The 19,995-nt window shown below is 41.5% G+C and overlaps 2 protein-coding genes across 3 annotated transcripts; both read right to left on the bottom strand.

Annotated features, from left to right (window-relative positions):
* Nucleotides 1-175: 175 nt before the first annotated feature.
* Nucleotides 176-7,534, bottom strand: LOC119897375 (serine/threonine-protein kinase 40-like). Of its 2 annotated transcripts, XM_038711021.1 has the most exons (7): nucleotides 7,312-7,534; nucleotides 5,262-5,419; nucleotides 3,732-3,858; nucleotides 3,149-3,234; nucleotides 2,422-2,565; nucleotides 1,227-1,451; nucleotides 176-296 (listed from the first exon to the last, which is right to left on the bottom strand). In XM_038711021.1, the coding sequence occupies exons 2-7, from the start codon at nucleotides 5,265-5,267 to the stop codon at nucleotides 240-242; spliced, it is 645 nt and encodes a 214-aa protein (XP_038566949.1). In that variant the 5' UTR covers nucleotides 5,268-5,419; nucleotides 7,312-7,534; the 3' UTR covers nucleotides 176-239. The 2 variants fall into 2 exon arrangements, with proteins under 2 accessions (XP_038566949.1, XP_038566950.1); XM_038711022.1 differs by lacking the exon at nucleotides 5,262-5,419 and having other exon boundaries at nucleotides 7,312-7,531.
* Nucleotides 7,535-9,710: 2,176 nt separating this feature from the next.
* LOC119897374 (protein OSCP1-like) lies at nucleotides 9,711-19,731 on the bottom strand. Its single transcript, XM_038711020.1, has 10 exons — nucleotides 19,536-19,731; nucleotides 17,900-18,054; nucleotides 15,153-15,320; nucleotides 14,212-14,292; nucleotides 13,983-14,086; nucleotides 13,325-13,453; nucleotides 12,738-12,807; nucleotides 12,358-12,497; nucleotides 12,174-12,237; nucleotides 9,711-10,788 (listed from the first exon to the last, which is right to left on the bottom strand). Exons 1-10 carry the CDS (start codon nucleotides 19,645-19,647, stop codon nucleotides 10,669-10,671), a joined length of 1,143 nt encoding a protein of 380 aa, XP_038566948.1. The 5' UTR covers nucleotides 19,648-19,731; the 3' UTR covers nucleotides 9,711-10,668.
* Nucleotides 19,732-19,995: the final 264 nt, after the last annotated feature.

Below are 19,995 nucleotides of genomic sequence, written 5' to 3'. Positions count from 1 at the left end.
TCAACACACAGATACGGTCCCAGAGTCAGGCACAAGAGCAAGGCTTCAGGTTCCTACAACTGATCTTACTCTTAAAATGTGAGTTTAAAGCCAAATGCACACTGGATACATGCTGAGGCCTTTCACACACCGTGAGCTGAGAAAGAATGACTTACTGCCAGGCTAAAATGATGATCTGTTATTATGGGGAGGGGTTATTGGACAGCTAACTGAGGCTGAATGAGTGCATGCGTTTCATCTTACCGTTTGTTCAGCACCATGTTTCCCAGCTTGAGGTCTCTGTGCACAATGTTTTTCTGCATGCAGGGAAAAAAAGTGGAGAGGAGAAAAACATTTGCTTAGTTAAATCAGAGGTATAAAAACAGTTTGTTTCTGAGAGAGGCACACAAAGATGGGAGATGAGTAATTGAAATGGATCTGCAACTAGCTAACAAAGAAATTTCTCCTACAATTGACGAAAACATTGTAGTCCAGGCTTTCTTCATTGATTAAAGAGGTGGTAGTGTGGTCATTTTCAGATTCAAAATCCTATTTAGAGGTTGTACCAGCACAGATTTACATAGTTTAATTTAAAAAAAAAATAAAAAAACCCACACACCATATTTTTTGTCATACTGCACATGGCTGTAGCTCCTCTTTTCACCCTGTTGAAGGCTTTGTTTTAGCTCTGGAGTGATGCATCCTGTCTCTAAATTGATCTTTGTTGGGAGTTGCACATGCGCAGTTCCTAGTTAAGGACTACTAGCCAATCAGAAGCAGAGAAAGGCGAGTCAGCGAAAAGACCGTAAACAGCTTCGATTCAGCTGTAGGCTACTTGTTGCCGACCAGCTTGGTAATTTCGACTGGAGCAAGAGTTTCAGAGTGGTGAGTTATTAATCTGAAACAAAAGTATCTTTCATCCATAAAGTTTTAACTGCTCTGTCTCTACATCACAGTAACAACTTTATGTCCATTGACTGCCTGGAGGGTAGCTAGTGTTTGGAAGGGAGAGGAGAGGTGTGCTGCAGCTCAGTGTTTTTTCCACCATGTTTGAGGGCGTGTCAGACTAGTCGCTCAGCAAGCATTATCGCACGTATTTTCTTGTGACATCACAAGAAAGCGGAAGTAAAGGCTGGACTACAAACAAGCTGTTTTCAGGCAGTTCAGAGCAGAGTTTTCTGTGGGAGATGGGAACTCCCTTTGGGGTGGACTCTGGGCTTTTAGGAGAAAACTCATCATAGACTCACCTTATGTAGGGCCTCCACCACACGCACCACATCGTAGAAGATTACGATGGCCTCACGCTCGCTCAGTCGCTTCTCCTTTATGACATAATGCTGGAGGTTTATTAGATCTGCCGTCTTGTCGCTGAAGTCATGAGCACACAAGCAGTCCAGCACGAGGCAGATCCGCTTCTTCATCTTGCGCACCTTGTTGGCCTCCATATCCTCCACTATTTCATAGGCGCGATCCTGGGGAACAACAAAGTGTGAGCGGTTATCTTCACAAAATATGCTTACTTTGTAAGTGGACAGAGACGTGGATGTACATTAGAGGCACTTTCCAACAGCATCCAAATCAATATAAGCTGAGGCATCTATTAATGCATCAAACTGAATGGATTCCTGTACTATACCGGCTGACCAATGTGATAAGACACATCTACCCCTCCACACAGGGTGGCGGAAACGAATAACAAAAGGTCATCCCTCTTCTTCCAACTCCAGTCTTAGCAGAGTCACCAGTTCTTATTGATTTCTGTATCAGGTTGTCAGTTTTTATTTATTTTTTTAGATGCAGTCAGCACCTCTAAAAGCGTACATATTAACTGGTTCTTTCACAGTGGAGATGCACTATAATAATTCAATCAATATTGCAGGCCTAAATGAATCAGAGTGCATGGCTCAATGCTGCTATTCTGAGAACACAGGCAGAGTGGAACTGAGACGGGGGGAGAGGAGAGAACAATAACAAAGTTAGAGGCAGACGGGAAGACAGGTGGGGGGTGGTGGTGGTGGGGGGGGCTTGGTGCTCATTGTGAATGGATGGGGCCGTGAATAGAGAACGACTGCAGATAAATATGGCCTTTAATGGTACTCCCACTTTTCTACTGAAGCACTCCTGATAGAGAAAATGCTAGCAGCTGGTTGGACTAATGACAAGCTAACCTCTGCTATTGCTGAGCTGATAAGAGCATGCCGTTACTTGTACTGACATGGTGATGCCATATTCTGAACTGAAGAGAATGTGACAGAAACTTCTCCATGGCAATGTTGATGCATTCAATAATTCAGAATACTCGCCCACACAGTGCTGAGTAATACACCACAAACCGTTGAAAATACTTATTTTTGCCCATGATATTCATTATCTTACTGATGATGATACTATACACCTGTCAACAGAAATGTAACTTATTGCCAAATGTGTGTCTCGGTCTACCTGGAATAGGCCGTGGTGGTGGACCACCCCATCCTGGTTGTGCAGGAGAGAAAGCAGGGAGTACTCCGTGTGCAGCAGCATCTTCCCCTGTCTCTCTTCCTGAGTCTCCCCTGCAGAGTCCACCCGCTCCTCCAGTGTCAGGATCTGCCATAACCACACACAAGAAGAGAGTCAACATCAGAGGTGACAAGAGTTTAAACAGGGTCAGACAACGGAAAGAGAAGTTTAATCATTAGTATGAAGCTAATCTTTGGTCCTGACACTAAGCTTTTTAAGTGACATGACATTAACTTACATCTGCCTAGCATACTATAAGAAGTTACTATCCGTTTAAAATAGTGGCTCATATACATGTGCAGTAAACAAGCTGTGCAGCAGACACTGAGGCGCTGTAGTCACGGGTATGAGGGAAGGGTCACACACTGACTCACTACATGGTTGTGAGGGTTAAAAGTCGACATTCCAGGTGGGGTGCTACCTTACTCTCCCTTTGCCCCCCTTCTATAGCCCCCTCCCTTGAATCACATATTCAGGATTGGATAGCCCCAATAAACAGAGTGCTGAGGTTTTGTTGTTTGTGCCAGACTGAAACAGGGGGCTATAAAATAAACACCAACAAACGAAGGTCAAAGGTTCAGATGTCTACTAGGACATCTAACTTTGTTTATAATGATATGGTCTATGAATCATGTGCTTAATCATCACGTGTTAACCCCAACAGACTTACTTTGAGCTGATAGAAGTCGTCAGTGCCGTCCTTTCTGGCCAGACATTGCACTATGCTGGGCACTGGTGAGTTGCCCAGGCGAGGCCCTGCAAGTAGAAGAAAAAGGAACAGCTGCATGACCAAAAGGCAGGCTACATGCTGGAGTGTGTGCTCTCGCTGCAACTCATTAAAAGCTGCATGTGCACGTACCCATTAACACCCCTAGTGTAATGTTTTCTTTGGCACTCTGTATTGCAAATAATGGAGGCGTTTCGTAGTAGAAAACATACAAGTTTAAGAATATGAGAGAGAAATATATTTTCCTTAGCCTTAATGTCTTACACTCAGACGTTTCTGGCCAATGTCATGGGGATCAGCAAAATTCTTCACATTCTTGTCTCAGCGTGCATACGCACAGAGGCACCCCACGATTCTCACATTCACTCAAACACATACCTTTCTTGATTTCCTGCCCACACACACACACACACGTTACATAAATTCACAAACAATTGTACACTAGATGCAATCTCAGCCACACAGACATATTGACTACTATTACCATATTTTTGGGGCTTAGTGCAAACACTAGTAGCTTCCTTACCAAGTATGAAGGGCCCAGCTCTCTTGGCATTATTGCCAGATATCCCAGGACATTGTAGCTTGCTGGCCCTGCCTGATGCCTCTCCAGCCCCCCTGTCAGACGAGCGCCGCTTGGACATACTGGGGATCTATATGGAGAATATTTTAGATTAATACAGGGTTAAAGATAGTGAAGTTAAAGAGTAAGAGCATACATGTGGAATGCAAAAGCTCAACTGATGACAAAAAAATAGCAGCATCCGTTAGCCATAACCAAACAATGGTTAAATAAATAGTCTGCTTATAAACAAACTATACGCAGAAAGCAACTAGTGGTCCTAACAGGCTGGTCAAGAGCGTACTGATTAGTGAACAGAAGCCAAAAGGAGGTAAACTTCAGGGCAGCTCCTCCCTGCCTTTTTTAAATATCCCTCCCACACATTTACCAACACTTAAGTGTGAATATGAGGCCATTACAGCTCCATTCAGAATGATGGCTGCTGGTGTCAATGGTGACACCTCAGATTCAATCTCCCCAACAGGCAATGCAAATGTACCACAATTTGCAATTTAAATAGAAAATACTCTCATGTTAATGTAATGCACCAGCACACAATTCTTTAAAAAGAAGAATTTCTTTTATGTGTTTCAGCACCAAACCACATATCCATTTTTAGCTTTTCATGTAACAGTGGACATGGGTTTAGACAATCCTTCCGCTCTTAATCTGCCATTTTATCTCAAAATCTGTACAGCCAGCTTATCTGCGCAGACCTTCCTCTGAAAGAACGTGTGTTCAAACAAGGCTGAAACATAAAAAATGACAAGCCCTTTCACTTTAACAACAAACAAGATTTACATGTCAGAAGAACCAGTGACAGTGTGACACGTCATCATTACATAAACTACTTTAACTGCCACTGCAGATCTAACTCACAGGATTCAGAGCAAGAGGTATGCTTTGTTTACTGATACTGAACCAATGTGATGAAACCTCATCTGTTTCCCGTAACAGGGAAGTAGTGCCTTGAACCGACAGGAATGATTCATTCTGCTGTCGTCCTGAGTTTCCATTGGACAGAAAAGCTTAAATGTCCAGGTGAAGACACCAATAAGTGAATAAAATGTGCCCCCAAGACTCTGATATATGAATCACATCAACTGGGGGGAAAGGACAAAAGAGTAAGTAAGAAAAAAAAAATCACCTGAGAGATGTTCAGTCCACAGGAACACAAAGTGACATATCTGAAGTTAAAATGTCAGTGAATGATTGCACTGGTGTGCATATTTTAACCCACTACACAAGAGAGGTGATTCAGACTAACAAAATCCAAAACAAAGTATTTTCTGCAAACTAACATGGAGAGCTGACAAACGCTAAAATACTTCAGAATATGTAAGCAGTGGACAAACTACAGAACATTCATATTTTTAATGAATTGGGCTATCTTCCTGTTTCAAAACTAATCGTGCGCCACTCGCCAGTTGGCGTTTTTGGGCAGAGAGGAGGCAGGACAGTTGGCAGTCAGTATGGGCTGGTATGAATTCTCACTTCCATGAGGCTTTTTGTGATCCCAGACAGCAGACAGTGTCATCATCGTGTCTCTCGCCCATCTGTCTCCATCTCCACTAGTCATCACCCACTGAGTCTGATGAGCTGAGGTTTTCTGACAGCATTTATGGCACAAGCCAGAGTGACACCAAGTCATGCTGCAAATAGTAAGAAAGCATCTTACTCTAGAGTCATGCAAGGCAAAGCAATGGATAATCTAGCGGCAAAAGTGGTTGGCAGATTTGACAATGTACATACTGCTTTCAGTGCTGCCAGAAAAATACATTTTTAATTCTTGGTTGAGCGCTACAAATGCTGCTGGATTGAGTAAAATAAGCAGACAGCCAAAACTGACAGGCATTTCATATGTGGCCTTTCTAACAAAAGTGCAATCTGTGATTGTACCTTTTATGCATTTATTTTCTCTACAGCTACATAGAAGGGAAAAAAAACAAACAAACAAAAAAAAACACCCCATCTAATCCATGCACCTTGGACTGTAACACCAAAGTGACTCATGGACATACACTGCGACACGACACACAACAAATGAACCCAAGGCTATTCATCTACCTACTAAACACCAGATGCAGTGCTGTAGAGCCAACCCCTGACACATCTAAAAAGCAAAGGTCAACGCAACCAACTGATGCACACTGACCTAAATGACATCAGTGTGATGACAACACACAGCTATCCTTTTCTGACACTGCTGTGCCTCTCTGCACAGCCAGTGATCTGGCAAGCAAGACTGCCTCTGCCTCTGACTGTACCACAGGGAGGACAAGAACAGATACAGCCTCTGAATCATATCACACAAAAAGGAGGAGAGACATGCTGCCGGTGCCCACGGGAAATGTGGGCTCCCTAAATAGTATCAGAACAAAACAGCCATGTAGGTGTCTCAAGATCCACCCACCCAGACTCCATGCCACTTGTCTGGCTCTGCAAGAACAGCTTGATTGCAAAAATCAAGGTAATATCAGGATGTACAATGAACGCATAGGGATATTTGAGTAGGTAGTAAACAAAGTGGATAACAAAATCTGGAGCGAACATAAACCCAGCGAGATAGTATGATCCAAATCAATGGATTCACATATAACGTTACACCAAACACAAAAGTCAGGACAAAGAGGTGAAAGCAACTCGAAGGTCATAAATGCTTCTATCCTGCTGCTTGGATGAAACGTCAATCATTCATGTCAGCTCATACATCAACGGCTATCAAGCCTACCTCTTACTGCAGACCACATTACTGCAATAACAACGTCCACAACACGTCTGTGTACACAAGGTCACATTATAAACCGCTAGACGAAAATAATTACAAATGCATGCAGACTGTCACACATTGTTGGTGCCATTTTGCGACCGCAAGGTCTGGACACCGTTCAGTTCTGGCAGCGATAAGTGTAAACGAGACGAGTCGTAGAGTAAAACGCTGACGTTATGCCTTACACCTTGTGCAAAACCACTCCACAGACAGCTAATAACTCGTGTAGCCAGATGCTAATGTGTTTTGCCCACAACTATTCCAAGTTGACCACCCTGAGACGTTTAAAAACACACACGCTAAACCACGTTAACGTTACATGGCGTGCGTTGATGTAACAACGTCTGACTGAGATGGTTGTTTAAATAAATACAAACGCAACTAACTGTTTTTACACGACATATATTTACGCAAGCTAGCATAAAACAAAGCTTGAGTGCACACACAAACTTAGTACGACAACAAAGCTGACTGAATTCCTCGGCTGAAGACGCTGCCAAAGCTTCAGGCACACAAAGGGGCACACAACACAACAAGGAGTTGGGCTTTCGGTGCAAACTAAACAGAGCAGCCGTTACTAGCTAGGTTACTGCTACATTAGCGTGGATTCGTATGTGCTAGAGAGTTTTCAGTATGATTGCTGGCGGGCGACGTTAGCTAACGCCAAGCCGGGCGCTACAGAACAGCCGGGAGGCCATTTAAACAAAGTAGGTAACATTACAGCTGGCTAGCCTTGCCCGAAAGCTATAGCAATGTAGTCGCCACCTCGCTTACCTCGAGCCAAAACCGCCGGGTAATGTCTGCGTTGTCTGCTTATAACATGGACATTTCTTGGGTACACGCTGTGGTGGGTATGCGGAGGTGGTCTCTTAAACAGGAGCGACCACAGAGGGTTGGTTTCGCGTTGTTGAGGCTCTGTTACCGAAATGAGCAATTAAGGAAAAGCCTCCGCTCTTCGCTGATCGCATCTTTCCACAGCGACAGCGCCACCTGACAACGGAAATGACGCACACACATTTATTTGATTGACAGCTGCGCTCGACCAATGTCAACACCTATCTGTTTTTTCCTAGTAAATGGTTTCGCGCTGATGATGAAATTCTTTGCACAATAAAAGTTGCAAAATGAAACACATTACGTCATAGTTGTCTGTATGGGGATGTTTTGAAACATTAAAGTAAAGTTTAAGTGCTATTGCAGTTAGTTTTTTATTTGTGTCCTGCAAATAACTGCCCAGGCAATGAGACAAAACCAGAAACATTTGTCAGACAGAGCATAACTTCTTACAATTAACATTACAAACTAAGAACGTCTTTTGTCGTCTACAAAGGTCCACAAATAAATATTATAATCATCCAGCGATAAGAAGTGATCTGAAATTAAGAAAAAAAAAAAGCCCTTTAACATAATGAGCAATATAGCGTGAAAATTAAGTTAATCTTCAGTCCCACTTAAATCGCATTTAAAAAATAGCCATTTCTCTTCAGGCAAACCATTAAACTTACCTGTTCCTACAGCTAAACTGAATATACAGTAACTGTGCACATTGGCTATTGGTTAAAATGTTGTGTTATATAAGGCTCTACAAAAAGTAGTTGCTTTATAACACATAAGACACATATTGCATTTTATTCGGTTTAACCTCAGACTCAGATCAATGACTTCATCTAGCACTCATCTGATAAAAGCATTCGATTTTCAGTTTTTGACAATGCTTGAGATGCTGCTAGATGTGTTGAAATTGCTATTAGACAAGTGCCATTAAACACAACCATTGATTCAGCTCACTAAAAAGTCAAGTTCTTTCTCCTTTACTCAGCAAACATAGTTTTAATGACAGTGACATTTAGTAAAGCCCACCTATGTTCCCAATTTAGACTCCCCAACTGACCTTAAATTACACCCACAGCTACCAGTTTCAAACCAGTGGGCAGGTGTGATAGACACAGAGAGGGCAATCTAAATGGCAGAGACTTGTTTGCGTTGCACTAGTCTTCCTGCCTTGACTCAGCAGAGCATATGCCCCCGGCCACATGAAACATTTGTCAGCTTGTGGCTTTACAGTGTCCTGCCCACAGTCTTCAAAAAGGAAACTGAATCATAACTCAAAATACAGCGTTTGTGAGAGAAACATGTTTTAGTGGCTTATTTGGCATGTTAAGGGAAAGTAAGGTTGAATGGACTTTAAATACTTTTTTGTTTGTAAATTCATATTTTTGTAACATTACTTGTGGGCTTAATGGACCAAGCACTGCACATCTTCCCCATACAGCACTTTTTACACTTTGTAAGGGAAACATCTATTTGAAATAAGTGACTATTATTTACTATCTTAGAATTCACATCTGCGTTGCTTTTGAATATGCCACTGAAATAGAATTATCTTGGTTATGCAATATACATAGGGAATTCGGCATATCTTTATGGTGAAATATTGTTTTCTTGTGAAGTTGGTTGATTCCAGCGAACAGTCTTGCAGGGTGGCTGGTGTGAGCTCTGGTTTCTGTTTGTTTTGCACGTAGGTTGTATCCTCAGGGCACTTGGTGTCTCCTTTGCCAACATTATTGGGAAGACCTCACTGGAATCCTCCTCCCCCAGATCAATTCAGAGTAATGTCCCAACATGTTTAGCCTGCATGGTATGCATCATGTTTGTGTGTGTGTCTGTCTGAGTATGGTTGACTGGGGGAGTGCAAACAATCTCACTTTAACCCGTTTGCAAGCAGACTGCACACAGATATCTTGGGTGCAGAATGCTGTTGCTATAGCAATTCTCATTGTAGTTCTGTGAAGCATATTGCATTTAATGTTCTGGTTTGGTTGTTAAATATGTAAGTATAAATAGATATACAATCAATCACAAATTTGTTGTTTTACATTTCAGTGAATCCTACCTTCCTAAGGCAAGTGAATTTGCGAAATAAGTATGCATCACCTTTTGGTGCATTTAAAAAAAAAAAAGACATGAGTGCATAATAAACAGCACTGTAGCAAGGTGTTGTCCTCAGTTTGGACAGTACATGACAGTAAGTGATGTTTAGAAAGGTTAGTCAGCTCCCTCTACTGTTAATTTATTTCAACTACAACATGCTGTTACAAGGTTCATGCCATTTGGATTGCATCAGTACCCGAAGCCAATGATGCAGTTTATACAATAATATGCATTTACGAACCTTTTTTATTGAAGCTATTTATTAAAAATCTTACATTGTATTCAACAATTTAACAACTGCAGCAATATGCACTTCCCTATACACAGACAATGTTACATTCAAATAAATAAATTATGCAATAAACATATTTACATATTAGACAATAACTTATATTGCATTACTCTATATTATACTAACAAATTTCTGGACCATAGCTCAACATTCAGAGACATCTGTAGTGAAAAATGTCTTTCAAGTTGCTCCTCATAGTGTCTTAAGGTAGTACAGCGTGATGCAAAATAAACATAATTCTTACCAAAATAAAGATTTGAGGGAATGTGAATTATAAAGAGCACTTGGGTTTCATCCAATTTCCCCACAATATCATTTAACAATGTTTTTATAACAATACAGAAGAATACAGAACCTAACAAATTCTAAATTAATACTGTGTAACAAACAAACATGAAATTAGGGACTAAAAGCATGAAAATCATCTAAAACTGTGATGTATTATTAACATTAAAAATAAATTATGTAAAGGAATGTGTATTTTGCGTGCAGCAGCACAGTCGGACCCAGAAAAATGCAAAATCTTGACTTTTTACAAAGAGATGTTTTGCAATTACCACATACACATGTTGAAAACACTGATATAGGCCTACTGTATGTTTGATGTACTGAACCTCTTTTCAGTTTACAGAAAACATACCATTACAGTGTATTGCAGCTTAAAGCTTGGCTCGCCACATTCTTAATTGTTAGCTATTCAAATTTGCAGTTTGTAGTTGGTCATTTGAGAACCAATGGAAACTGATCACATCTGCATTTTGAAAAGCACCCAAAGAAGGTTTTCTGGCTGCACGTGAGGTTGCTGCTGTGTATTTGCAGGCACAGACAGCAGACTGGTCCTCGGTAGAACAGACTGTTGACGATGCATTGTGCTGCACCCCCTGGGCATTTCTGTCAGGGTGACCACGTTACAGGCCGTCCATCATGGCCAGAAGGTCATCTCCTTTGCTGCTGGCACTGGGAGACTGATCGCCAGACTCTGTGAACTCTCCCATGATCTTGGCCAGCTCTGCATTGGCTTGCTGGTTCTAAAAGAGAATGTAATCCACCAATGAAAGAGCCAGAGTGGCCATTACAGGGACTTATACCTCATTACAGTAAATCTTGTCAGACTGGCAAAGCCTCACATCTCTGATTATTGACATATAACCGTAAGCTTTTCATTGAGATAAGTTAAATTGGGCAAGATCATTATCATGAGTAAAAGACCAGTTGTTTCAGGTTCGGCCAATGAAGCCTAAAATAATTTTGCCACATTTTGCCTATCCAATACACATTTCTTAGATCTGAGACATAAACCCTGAAGCTGGCGTGAAATCTGTGCTTACAGTGGCCCTGAAGTGAAAACCACAAAAGCAATTCGCACAACATAAAATCGTCACAACACAACAGCAAATCGCTACAACACGACAGCATTTCACCACAATTCGATTGCAATTCACCACAACACTACTACAAATCGCCACATCAAGACAGCAAATCGCCACAACACGACAGCCAATCGCCACAAATCGCCACAACACGACAGCACTGGTGAGACTGAAAGGGAAAGGGTAGGTACTGCAGTAGATTACCTACCAGCTGTCGTGATGTGGAGATTTTCTGTCGTGTTGTGGCGATTTTGCTGTCGTGATGTGACGATTTGTTTTCATGATGTGAAATGCTGTTGTGATCTGGCGAAATGCTGTCGTGATGTGGAGATTTGCTGTCGTGATGTGGCGAAATGCTTGTCGTGATGTGGCGAATTCCTGTTGTGGTTTGCACTTCAGGGCCGTATGTGCTCATGCCCATCACAACAGGTCCCTATAGTTCGAATGACTCTGAGACAGGTCCTGACCACAGAGCTCTCTCAGAAGTTGTGCCATTTTTTAAACTTGTTTGATTTAATCAGAGCCAATAACGAGATGCGCTTGTAGTTGAGGAACCTCGGAGATGAGTCTGAGATGGGAAGAGAGCAGTATCTAATCAGAGTGCAAGAGGAAACTAAGGCCTCTGAAAACTGGATAGTCCAAACAAAAGAGACATCATGGCTGCAAAGGGGGGCAAAGATAGGGACTAGCATTACGCATGAACAGATGGAGGGAAGGCTCAATGAACTCCGGCCCCAGTCAAGCTCCATCACTAGCCAGACATAAACAAACATAATGTCCGGTGAGGGTTCCTGTTGACTATCACAATCACTGCTGTCCCAGATCTCTCTAACTAGAGTAATGTTGTAATCAATACACCTTGTCTGAGATCAGTTGTTTAGTTAGTGCACCCTAATGTCTACATGACAAGATTCAGGGACAGAAAACGTGTACTGCTTTGAGGAGCACAGCAACTCAGATTTTCAGACTCATGTAGTAATACTGAACATTAATTTTTTCCTACTCAAAGAAACACTTTGTGAGGACAGACATCTCAGCTTTACCTTTGTTGCTTGAATGTTTATGACTCCATATGAAAGTTCATCTGGTCTTGATATTAATGCCTCTCTGTGATAAAAGAGGGTCACAAATAAATTGTTGGATTTTTTCACACAGGGAAAAGTAGCAGTAGCATGTGATTAAGTGCCATACAACACGAATGTACACAATACAAATACAAGGACTCACTCTTCTTCCTCGTCAGTGGTAAAGAGGTTGACTCTGAAGCCGCTGTCTGCATTCCCTGGTTTCTGAACTTCTAATCCTCCCATTAACTTGGCCAACAGATTCAGCTCCTCTTTGGCCAGAGGGTTGGGAGCAGTGTTGACCTGTTGACACACAATGGCTTGTTTACGTCAATATTATACGTGCTGTACCTGTTGTTTACAAGCACCGGGAAGTAGAATATGGTTCGGGAACCCGGGTTACTTTACCAAATTCCTTTGCATGTTATGTAGTGGACACCACAAAGAGTTCAAACATGTCAGAACCAGTCTTAAGGTTCATAAATGTTTTGTGTATACATGAATTAATTAATGTTTACAGTGCTGTCAGTGAAGTTGTTTTACCTTAGTGTGCTGAGCAGAATTTTTAGATGTTCCTGACATGAGGGTCTCCACTGGGCGGCTTACACTGTACCTGAATGAAAGAGAGAAAGAAACCATGACTGTGCGAAAAAAAGATGACCTGCATAAGACATTGCAAATGCTTAATTTAAAGTATATGCTTTTTTGCAATATATCAGACATACTGACCCACTATCATGGCATAGATTAAGATTACTGAATCAAAAGCTAATGGGCTTTCTGGTTTAGTGTAGTAGAAATGTCTACTCATCTAATAGACTTTATACCTTTTACTAAATGGTAGAAAGTCCCAGGCATTTAATCCTCTATAGCTTGTTTGTGTGACATCAAATCACTTAAGTTTAAACACCTAGAACTCCCCAATAGCCAGCAGAACTGATCAGACCTCTTAGATAAGTGATAAAGCATTATCAAGACTACATCATAAAGTTTAGCTGCCTTTGACTTAGTACTTCTAAATATCCTATCCTATATTACCTAACAAAAAAATCATTATCAAAGCAGTGCCATTGCATAAATACAGCCGAAGTCGTGTTTATGTACATCTTCTGTACTTTTCAGTGTCTTACATGTTTGTGCCTAGTTTGGTGACCCGGTCTCCAAATATCTCAAAAGATCCCTCCCGGAGAGCAGCGGTATAGTTTCCTCCACTACTGAACTGCAGCCTGGTCACCTCTTCACCAGTACAGCTAAACATCCTGAAATACCAGAAATTACCAGATAAAAAAAAAACACAAAATACTATGGACAAGCATGCTTTCAGTACCTTTTCTATACAGACCAGTTTCTTGTGATTCTTCCTGTGATGAAAGTAGTACTCTGAAGTGGAACCCAGAAGACCTATTTTACATTGAATATTTAAATGTATTTAAATGTTCTACATGTGAGCTCTTGTTTCCTTGATGTATTAAATGTTTCACTGTGCACATACAATCATTAAGTAAGCTAAACATACAACGTATCTAAAATTAGAATGTAATTGCTGGTTCAATAAAACCTCTGTAATGCAATTAGCTGCAGATAGGCCTACTTAACGTAAGATTACAGTGGCTGGGAAAGATCAGAAAACATATGAAAGACAAACAGGTTAACATTAAAGATGATCGGAAGGGCCAAAAGGTACATTTTACTATCCAAGCCACTTATTTAATCTCAGTCTTATTTATCTCCATCATTCTTTATAATGGAGATTTGGGTCAGAGTGAAAACTGCCATATATTGTGTTACCTTATCAAGCCAGGGACTTGTGTTCCATGAGGCACTGGACCACTGGTGGGAAGTACAAAGCGGCCATTGGAGTTCTGCACTTTGTCCTTGAGGAAAATAGACACCTGGTGTAGAAGAAAACATGAGAGACAGGCTTCTGAGGAAAATAAAACACAAAGCAACTGAGAACTTCATATTATCCAGTTAATTTTCTCCCCATGGTTCAAATTTGCCCAAATAATAGACTTACTCTTATATGCATGTCTTGGAAGAAGATAAGGAGAGTTTGTCTGATCAGCTGGAAGTCCCCACTAGACAAGGGTGTATACATCTAAAAAAACAGCAATGTTAAAATATAAACTACATAACAAATAATAAAATGGAAATAAGGTTTTAATATAAAAACATAAACATTTATATACATATACATCTAGCATATGTGTGTGTATACAGTATATTCCTTTGTTGGTTAACCCTAACCCTAAACCTAGTATGATCAACAACAAAAAATGTCCAAAAATAACTGTTGCTACGCCACTTGACATAAAGTGCAGTCACACTGTAGATCAATGTATGTGATTATAATCCAAATGGTTTGAAACTATGACAGCATAATATATTACCTACATCGCTGATCATATTGAATCAGAAAAGTAGATGATTAACAGCTGTATATTGACTCGAAACACTGTTTATCCTAGTGTTACAGATATCTCACTGCCACCTAAATTCCTTCTATTAAATGCTTCTATTGGAGTCAGTATATATATGATATGAAGACATTCATCCTACTTTTGGTAACCACGACACAAACATTGGCATGTCTTTCCTCTTCTTGGCCATAGAAGTTGTACTACAGTTATAGTTTTTAAAATCCTGTTTGAGGAAAAGTAATGACTCGCAATGACAGTTTTGTACTCCACAGCTGACTATGATTATAACTGGTTTGAAAAAAAAAAAAGATTGTACTATGTTTTACATTTGAAGTTGTTTCTCTTTCTCCTTTGATCGTCGGTATACTAAGCTAAGTTTGGGTGCCTTATGCATCCTGCTTTTTTTAAAATTAGACCTAGTTCACATACCACCAAAAAAATCAAAGATCAAACACAGCAGGAAACCCCAACAACATGTTATTTTGCTACCCACTCCTGTCCATAACAAACGTGAAGAGAGTGAAATCACATGTTATACCTCAATGAGCAGTTGGTACGTCTCGTCAACCTGGCTGAGAATGCTGGGAGAGTCTTTCACAAAGTCTCTGATTGCATCCATGTGGTTGAAGGAGACGAGGAGGATGTCCTTAGGTCGGGGACAGAGAAGCACCTGGTACTTGAAAGCCATGGTCATCAAGTCATAGAGCTGTGAAGAGGGACATACATGCATGACTTCACTGACTCATCCATCAAAATAAAATGAATATTGTTGTATAATAAACAGCAGAGGGAGCCATACACAGCAGCATACAATATATAATATATGAATAGCTTTATACTTCAGAATTAGTGTTGTACATGTTTCAATGCAACAAAATGATGATCCAAGATCTACACACTTCTATGTGAATATAAAACAATGACTGATGTCCAACGAAGGTTAAAATGAAGGGCAACTGGACTTGGTTGAAGCTACTGGAAGACGTTTCGTCCCTTATCCAAAGGACTTCAAAACATCACTATCCTACCTGCGGACAAAGGGAGATGCACGGTAGTACTTAACACAGCTGACTACCAGAACAAAGTCAACACACTACTAATGGACACAAACACGTATGAGACACTGAGACGAGACCCAACCAGCGGATACAAGAAAAAGGCCATAGAATGTCTACAACAGTTACAGAAGGACAACACCATCACCCGTGAACAATATTACCGTTTGTATCCTGGAGAAGCCATTCCATGCATTTATGGACTACCCAAGATACACAAAGAAGGAGCCCCACTCAGGCCGATTATCAGCAGCATTAACTCGGTCACCTACAACATTGCCAAACACATTTCCACCATCTTAGCTCCATTGGTGGGAAACACGCCTCACCACATCCAAAACTCTATTGACTTTGTAAACAAAGTTCGAGGACTAAAACTGGATCCAGATGAAACCATGGTATCCTATGACGTGACTTCTTTGTTCACCTGCATCCCCACCATAGAGGCAGTAGAAACCGTTAGGAAACGGCTAACACAAGACAACACCCTGGACAACAGAACTAGCCTCAGCCCTGACCAAATCTGCAAATTACTCGACCTCTGTCTAAACACCACCTACTTCCAGTACAACGGTGGATTCTACAGACAGAAGCATGGCTGTGCCATGGGCTCACCGGTATCCCCGATTGTGGCCAACATCTACATGGAAGAAGTGGAGAATAAAGCCCTCAACTCCTTCAGAGGAACAGCACCGAGCCCCTGGTACAGATATGTGGACGACACCTGGGTCAAAAACAAAAGCCAGGAAGTGCAAGCCTTCACAGAACACATCACCTCTGTGGACAGTAACATCAAGTTCACACGAGAAGATGTTCACAACAACAGTTTGGCCTTCCTGGACTGCGCTGTTCACATTGAAGAGGACAGGAGCCTGCAGATTGGTGTTTACAGAAAACCCACACACACAGACCAATACCTACTCTTCGATTCACACCACCCACTGGAGCACAAGCTAGGGGTCATGAGAACACTGCACCACAGAGCGGAAAACATACCAACAAGCGCCCAAGCCAGAGAGAAGGAACAGAACCACCTGAAGGGGGCACTTACAGCCTGTGGATACCCTAAATGGGCTTTTGTGAAGACAGCCACAAAATCCAAGAAGAACAAAACTACAGGGGAGGAGGAAAAGAATGTCAAACGCAACAACATTGTGATTCCATACGTGTCTGGAGTATCAGAGAAACTCAGGAGGATTTTAACAAACATAACATCCCTGTGTTTTTTAAACCCAAGAACACACTAAGACAGATGCTGGTACACCCCAAAGACCGCACACCCAAACACAAGAAAAGAAATCTAGTGTATGCGGTCCAATGCAGTGAGGAATGCACAGACCTGTATATTGGGGAGACTAAACAACCACTACACAAACGCATGGCTCAACACAGAAGGGCCAACTCCTCAGGTCAAGACTCTGCTGTCTACTTACATCTGAAGGACAGAGGACACTCGTTTGAGGACCACCAGGTGCACATTTTAGACAGAGAAGATGGATGGTTTGAAAGAGGTGTCAAGGAAGCCATCTACACCAGGGTTGAGAAGCCGTCATTGAACAGGGGAGGGGGTCTACGCCACCACTTATCCCCCACTTACAATGCTGTCCTTTCATCACTTCCCAGGAAACTCAACAAACGTAACCTATTGGCCTCAGGTGAAGATACCAACGATGGTCGTTCAGTCTTGGCCTCAGGTGAAGATACCAACGGTGGTCGTTCAGTCTTGGCCACAGGTAGTCTCAACGACTGTAACGACTGTCGTCACAGCAACAAGGAACACTAACGAACCAGCGGTATCGATGACCCGAGATAACGACCCCACTGAGGTTAAATAGCTGAGTTTCCCTGCCAGTCAGTCAGAACTGAAGAAGTCCTTTGGATAAGGGACGAAACGTCTTCCAGTATCTTCAACCAAGTCCAGTTGCCCTTCATTTTAACCTTCGTTGGATAACTATGACCTGGATGACTGAGAATCTTCATAGACAATGACTGATGAAGTTTTTTTTTAATACTGTACAAATCCAGTGTGTATATTGAAGAGGCTGTAAGACAAACTAACATCACTTTGCAGTTGATGAGAGAATGTGATTAATGTGTGGATAAACATTGTGAACTGAAGTGAAAAATCAAATTAGTGAAAAAAGGAACTGAACAATTCATCACACACAGGATACCATGCAGTGTATAGCTGTACAGGGGGGGTTACATGTGTATACACATAATGACTGACCTTATCCATGCTAGCTTGATTGAGTCTCATTATGGAGGCATGGGCCAACCTGTCGAACACAGTCCGGAGAGCTTTTTTGGAGTAAAGCTCCTGTGGCTTGAAAAGCTCTTCTAGGAACTTTTTGTTGAACATGGTGGTGATGATGTCATTCATAACTAGTCAGGCAAACAGTACAACAGAAAAGTACACAAAAAGTTAACTGAGGTTAGACAAATGTACTTTCTACACCTTCAGATTCAGAAGCAGGCAGATGAGCATCTATTCTACAAGTCCAGAACCATTTCATCCAAAGCCTATCCCAACAACCCTAATAAAGCAGCAGCATGGAAAGCCATCAGCATATGTCCTACTTAGCAGGGCAACAGAATAGCTAGGTAGGAAAACTTTTGTGTTTGAGCTATGATTACTTCTATCAGTCACTGTAGCATTTGGCAGAAGTGATCACCATCATTGTTATGTCAGTCAGAGCTCAAACCGATCACCTTTTCCAAAAATTAACTAGATTCTGGATTTTTTTGTTTTTGGCTCAAGGGTGAGGAAAATAAACTTGCTTAACACAGCAAAGCTCAGTAGTGTTTTCGGCTACTTACCCATAAGGAAGCTCTACTACTAAAAAGGAGCTGTGAAAAATGAAACACTGCTCTCAGAGCACCTCAGATGAGCTTCTTGATACGTGCAGTTTTTTGAGGTAAGGGACAATTTTATGTAGTGTTTATATTATGGAATATAGTGTGTGTTTCGTCACATGTGGTATTTTGGCCTACTTGGTAGATTGAAATACTTTTCAATGTGATGAATAAATAATGTAAATATTGATCACTCTTTTAAAAACATCTCCCATCATTGTAAACCTTACCATACAATGAAGGCCCCCGATAACCAATAAAGTTTGTGGCCAGGACCTGAGCATTTGAGTGACCCAGCCACTCACATGATGTACCTAGAGTACGTGCAGAGACAACCGCAGTAGTTGTGAGTTGATCTGTGCACATGAGGTCTATAAGTCCTATTATTTATTCAGCGTGTTGCTTCAGTCTAGGACAAAGCAGAGCGCAGAGCTACTAATGCATCGGTGCACGATCATACTAAAGCTCTGTAATAATACCTCTCCTTCTGTCCTCCTCTATCCAGCCAGCTATTGTGGAAACGTTATGAATTCAAAGGAGATAGATGAGGAGAAATGATGTTCTGAAAACCAGGTTGATGAATGACATCTCAAGACTTGACCAATGTTGCTGCATATTAAAATGACATAACTTAGATCGTATATACAGCCTATGGCAGAACAGATTCCCATGCACTGACAATAGAGCATTACGAATTGATATCTGTCCCGGGCTCCCAATTAATGGGACATTAATTGACATGACATTAATTAATGTCTGTGTAAGTTATGATTTTATCAAACTATGTGGCTTTACAAAAGATAACCACATGGCTCATTTATGTTAACTAACTCTCGCCTTGCATTTGTATGGACTTTTTCTGAATCACAGAAACTTGTTATCAATTCACTAACCAATAAAAGGACAAACCGACTGAATAAACATTATCGCAGCGTAAGTTAACGCCGACGTTTTCCTGCAGGGTGACATCTGTGTTGTTATCTGGATAGCTGCTAAGCTAGCCAAGCTACCTTTCTTAGCTTTGTCAGCAGGGATATTCTGAGCTCGAAGCCGCTGGTCCAGGATGTACAACATTTCTCCGCCGAGGTTGATGAATAGCAGAGGCAGTGTTCTTGAGGACATGATGGTATTTGGGTGGTTGAATCTCTCTTGAAAGCGTAAGCTGGCTAGCGATTGTAGATAGCAGGAAAGCTTGCCGATAGGGGGTCTGTCTGTTGGGTAAAGCCTCTTCTGGTTGCCAGGCCACGAAGCAAACAGCCAATCAGAGCGATATGCGTTCTGACGTACGAGGAAAAGAAGAGGTCAGGCGGTGTGAATGATATTGGCCTGACTTTGTGCCGCATATTGCACATGCAATTAAATCGCAATATGTGTCTGAACAAACCTTGCACCATAGTGAGTGACAGCAGTGGATCCAACCTACAGGGCACAAAGATCCTTCTCTTATTTCTGATTTGTGCAGAAGATTGC

The sequence above is a fragment of the Micropterus salmoides genome, unplaced genomic scaffold (assembly GCF_014851395.1).
Source record: "Micropterus salmoides isolate LMB-PRFRI ecotype aquatic unplaced genomic scaffold, ASM1485139v1 Ms_hic_scaffold_11, whole genome shotgun sequence".
Lineage (NCBI taxonomy): Eukaryota > Metazoa > Chordata > Actinopteri > Centrarchiformes > Centrarchidae > Micropterus > Micropterus salmoides.
This window is presented reverse-complemented; position numbering and strand designations above follow the sequence as displayed.

Bases quoted from the DNA above. Each gene is read 5' to 3' on its own strand.
- LOC119897375 (XM_038711021.1), bottom strand. The intron at 2,566-3,148 runs GTAAGTCTGTTG...TGGTTATGGCAG, and splicing joins ACGACTTCTATCAGCTCAAA to ATCCTGACACTGGAGGAGCG. The intron at 1,452-2,421 runs GTAGACCGAGAC...GTTGTTCCCCAG, and splicing joins ACCACCACGGCCTATTCCAG to GATCGCGCCTATGAAATAGT.
- LOC119897374 (XM_038711020.1), bottom strand. From the start codon at position 19,647: ATGTCCTCAAGAACACTGCCTCTGCTATTCATCAACCTCGGCGGAGAA. The intron at 12,808-13,324 runs GTAAGACACTGA...TCTTTCATTCAG, and splicing joins ACCAAACTAGGCACAAACAT to GTACAGTGTAAGCCGCCCAG. The intron at 10,789-12,173 runs GTAAAGCTGAGA...ATTCTCTTTTAG, and splicing joins TAAACATTCAAGCAACAAAG to AACCAGCAAGCCAATGCAGA.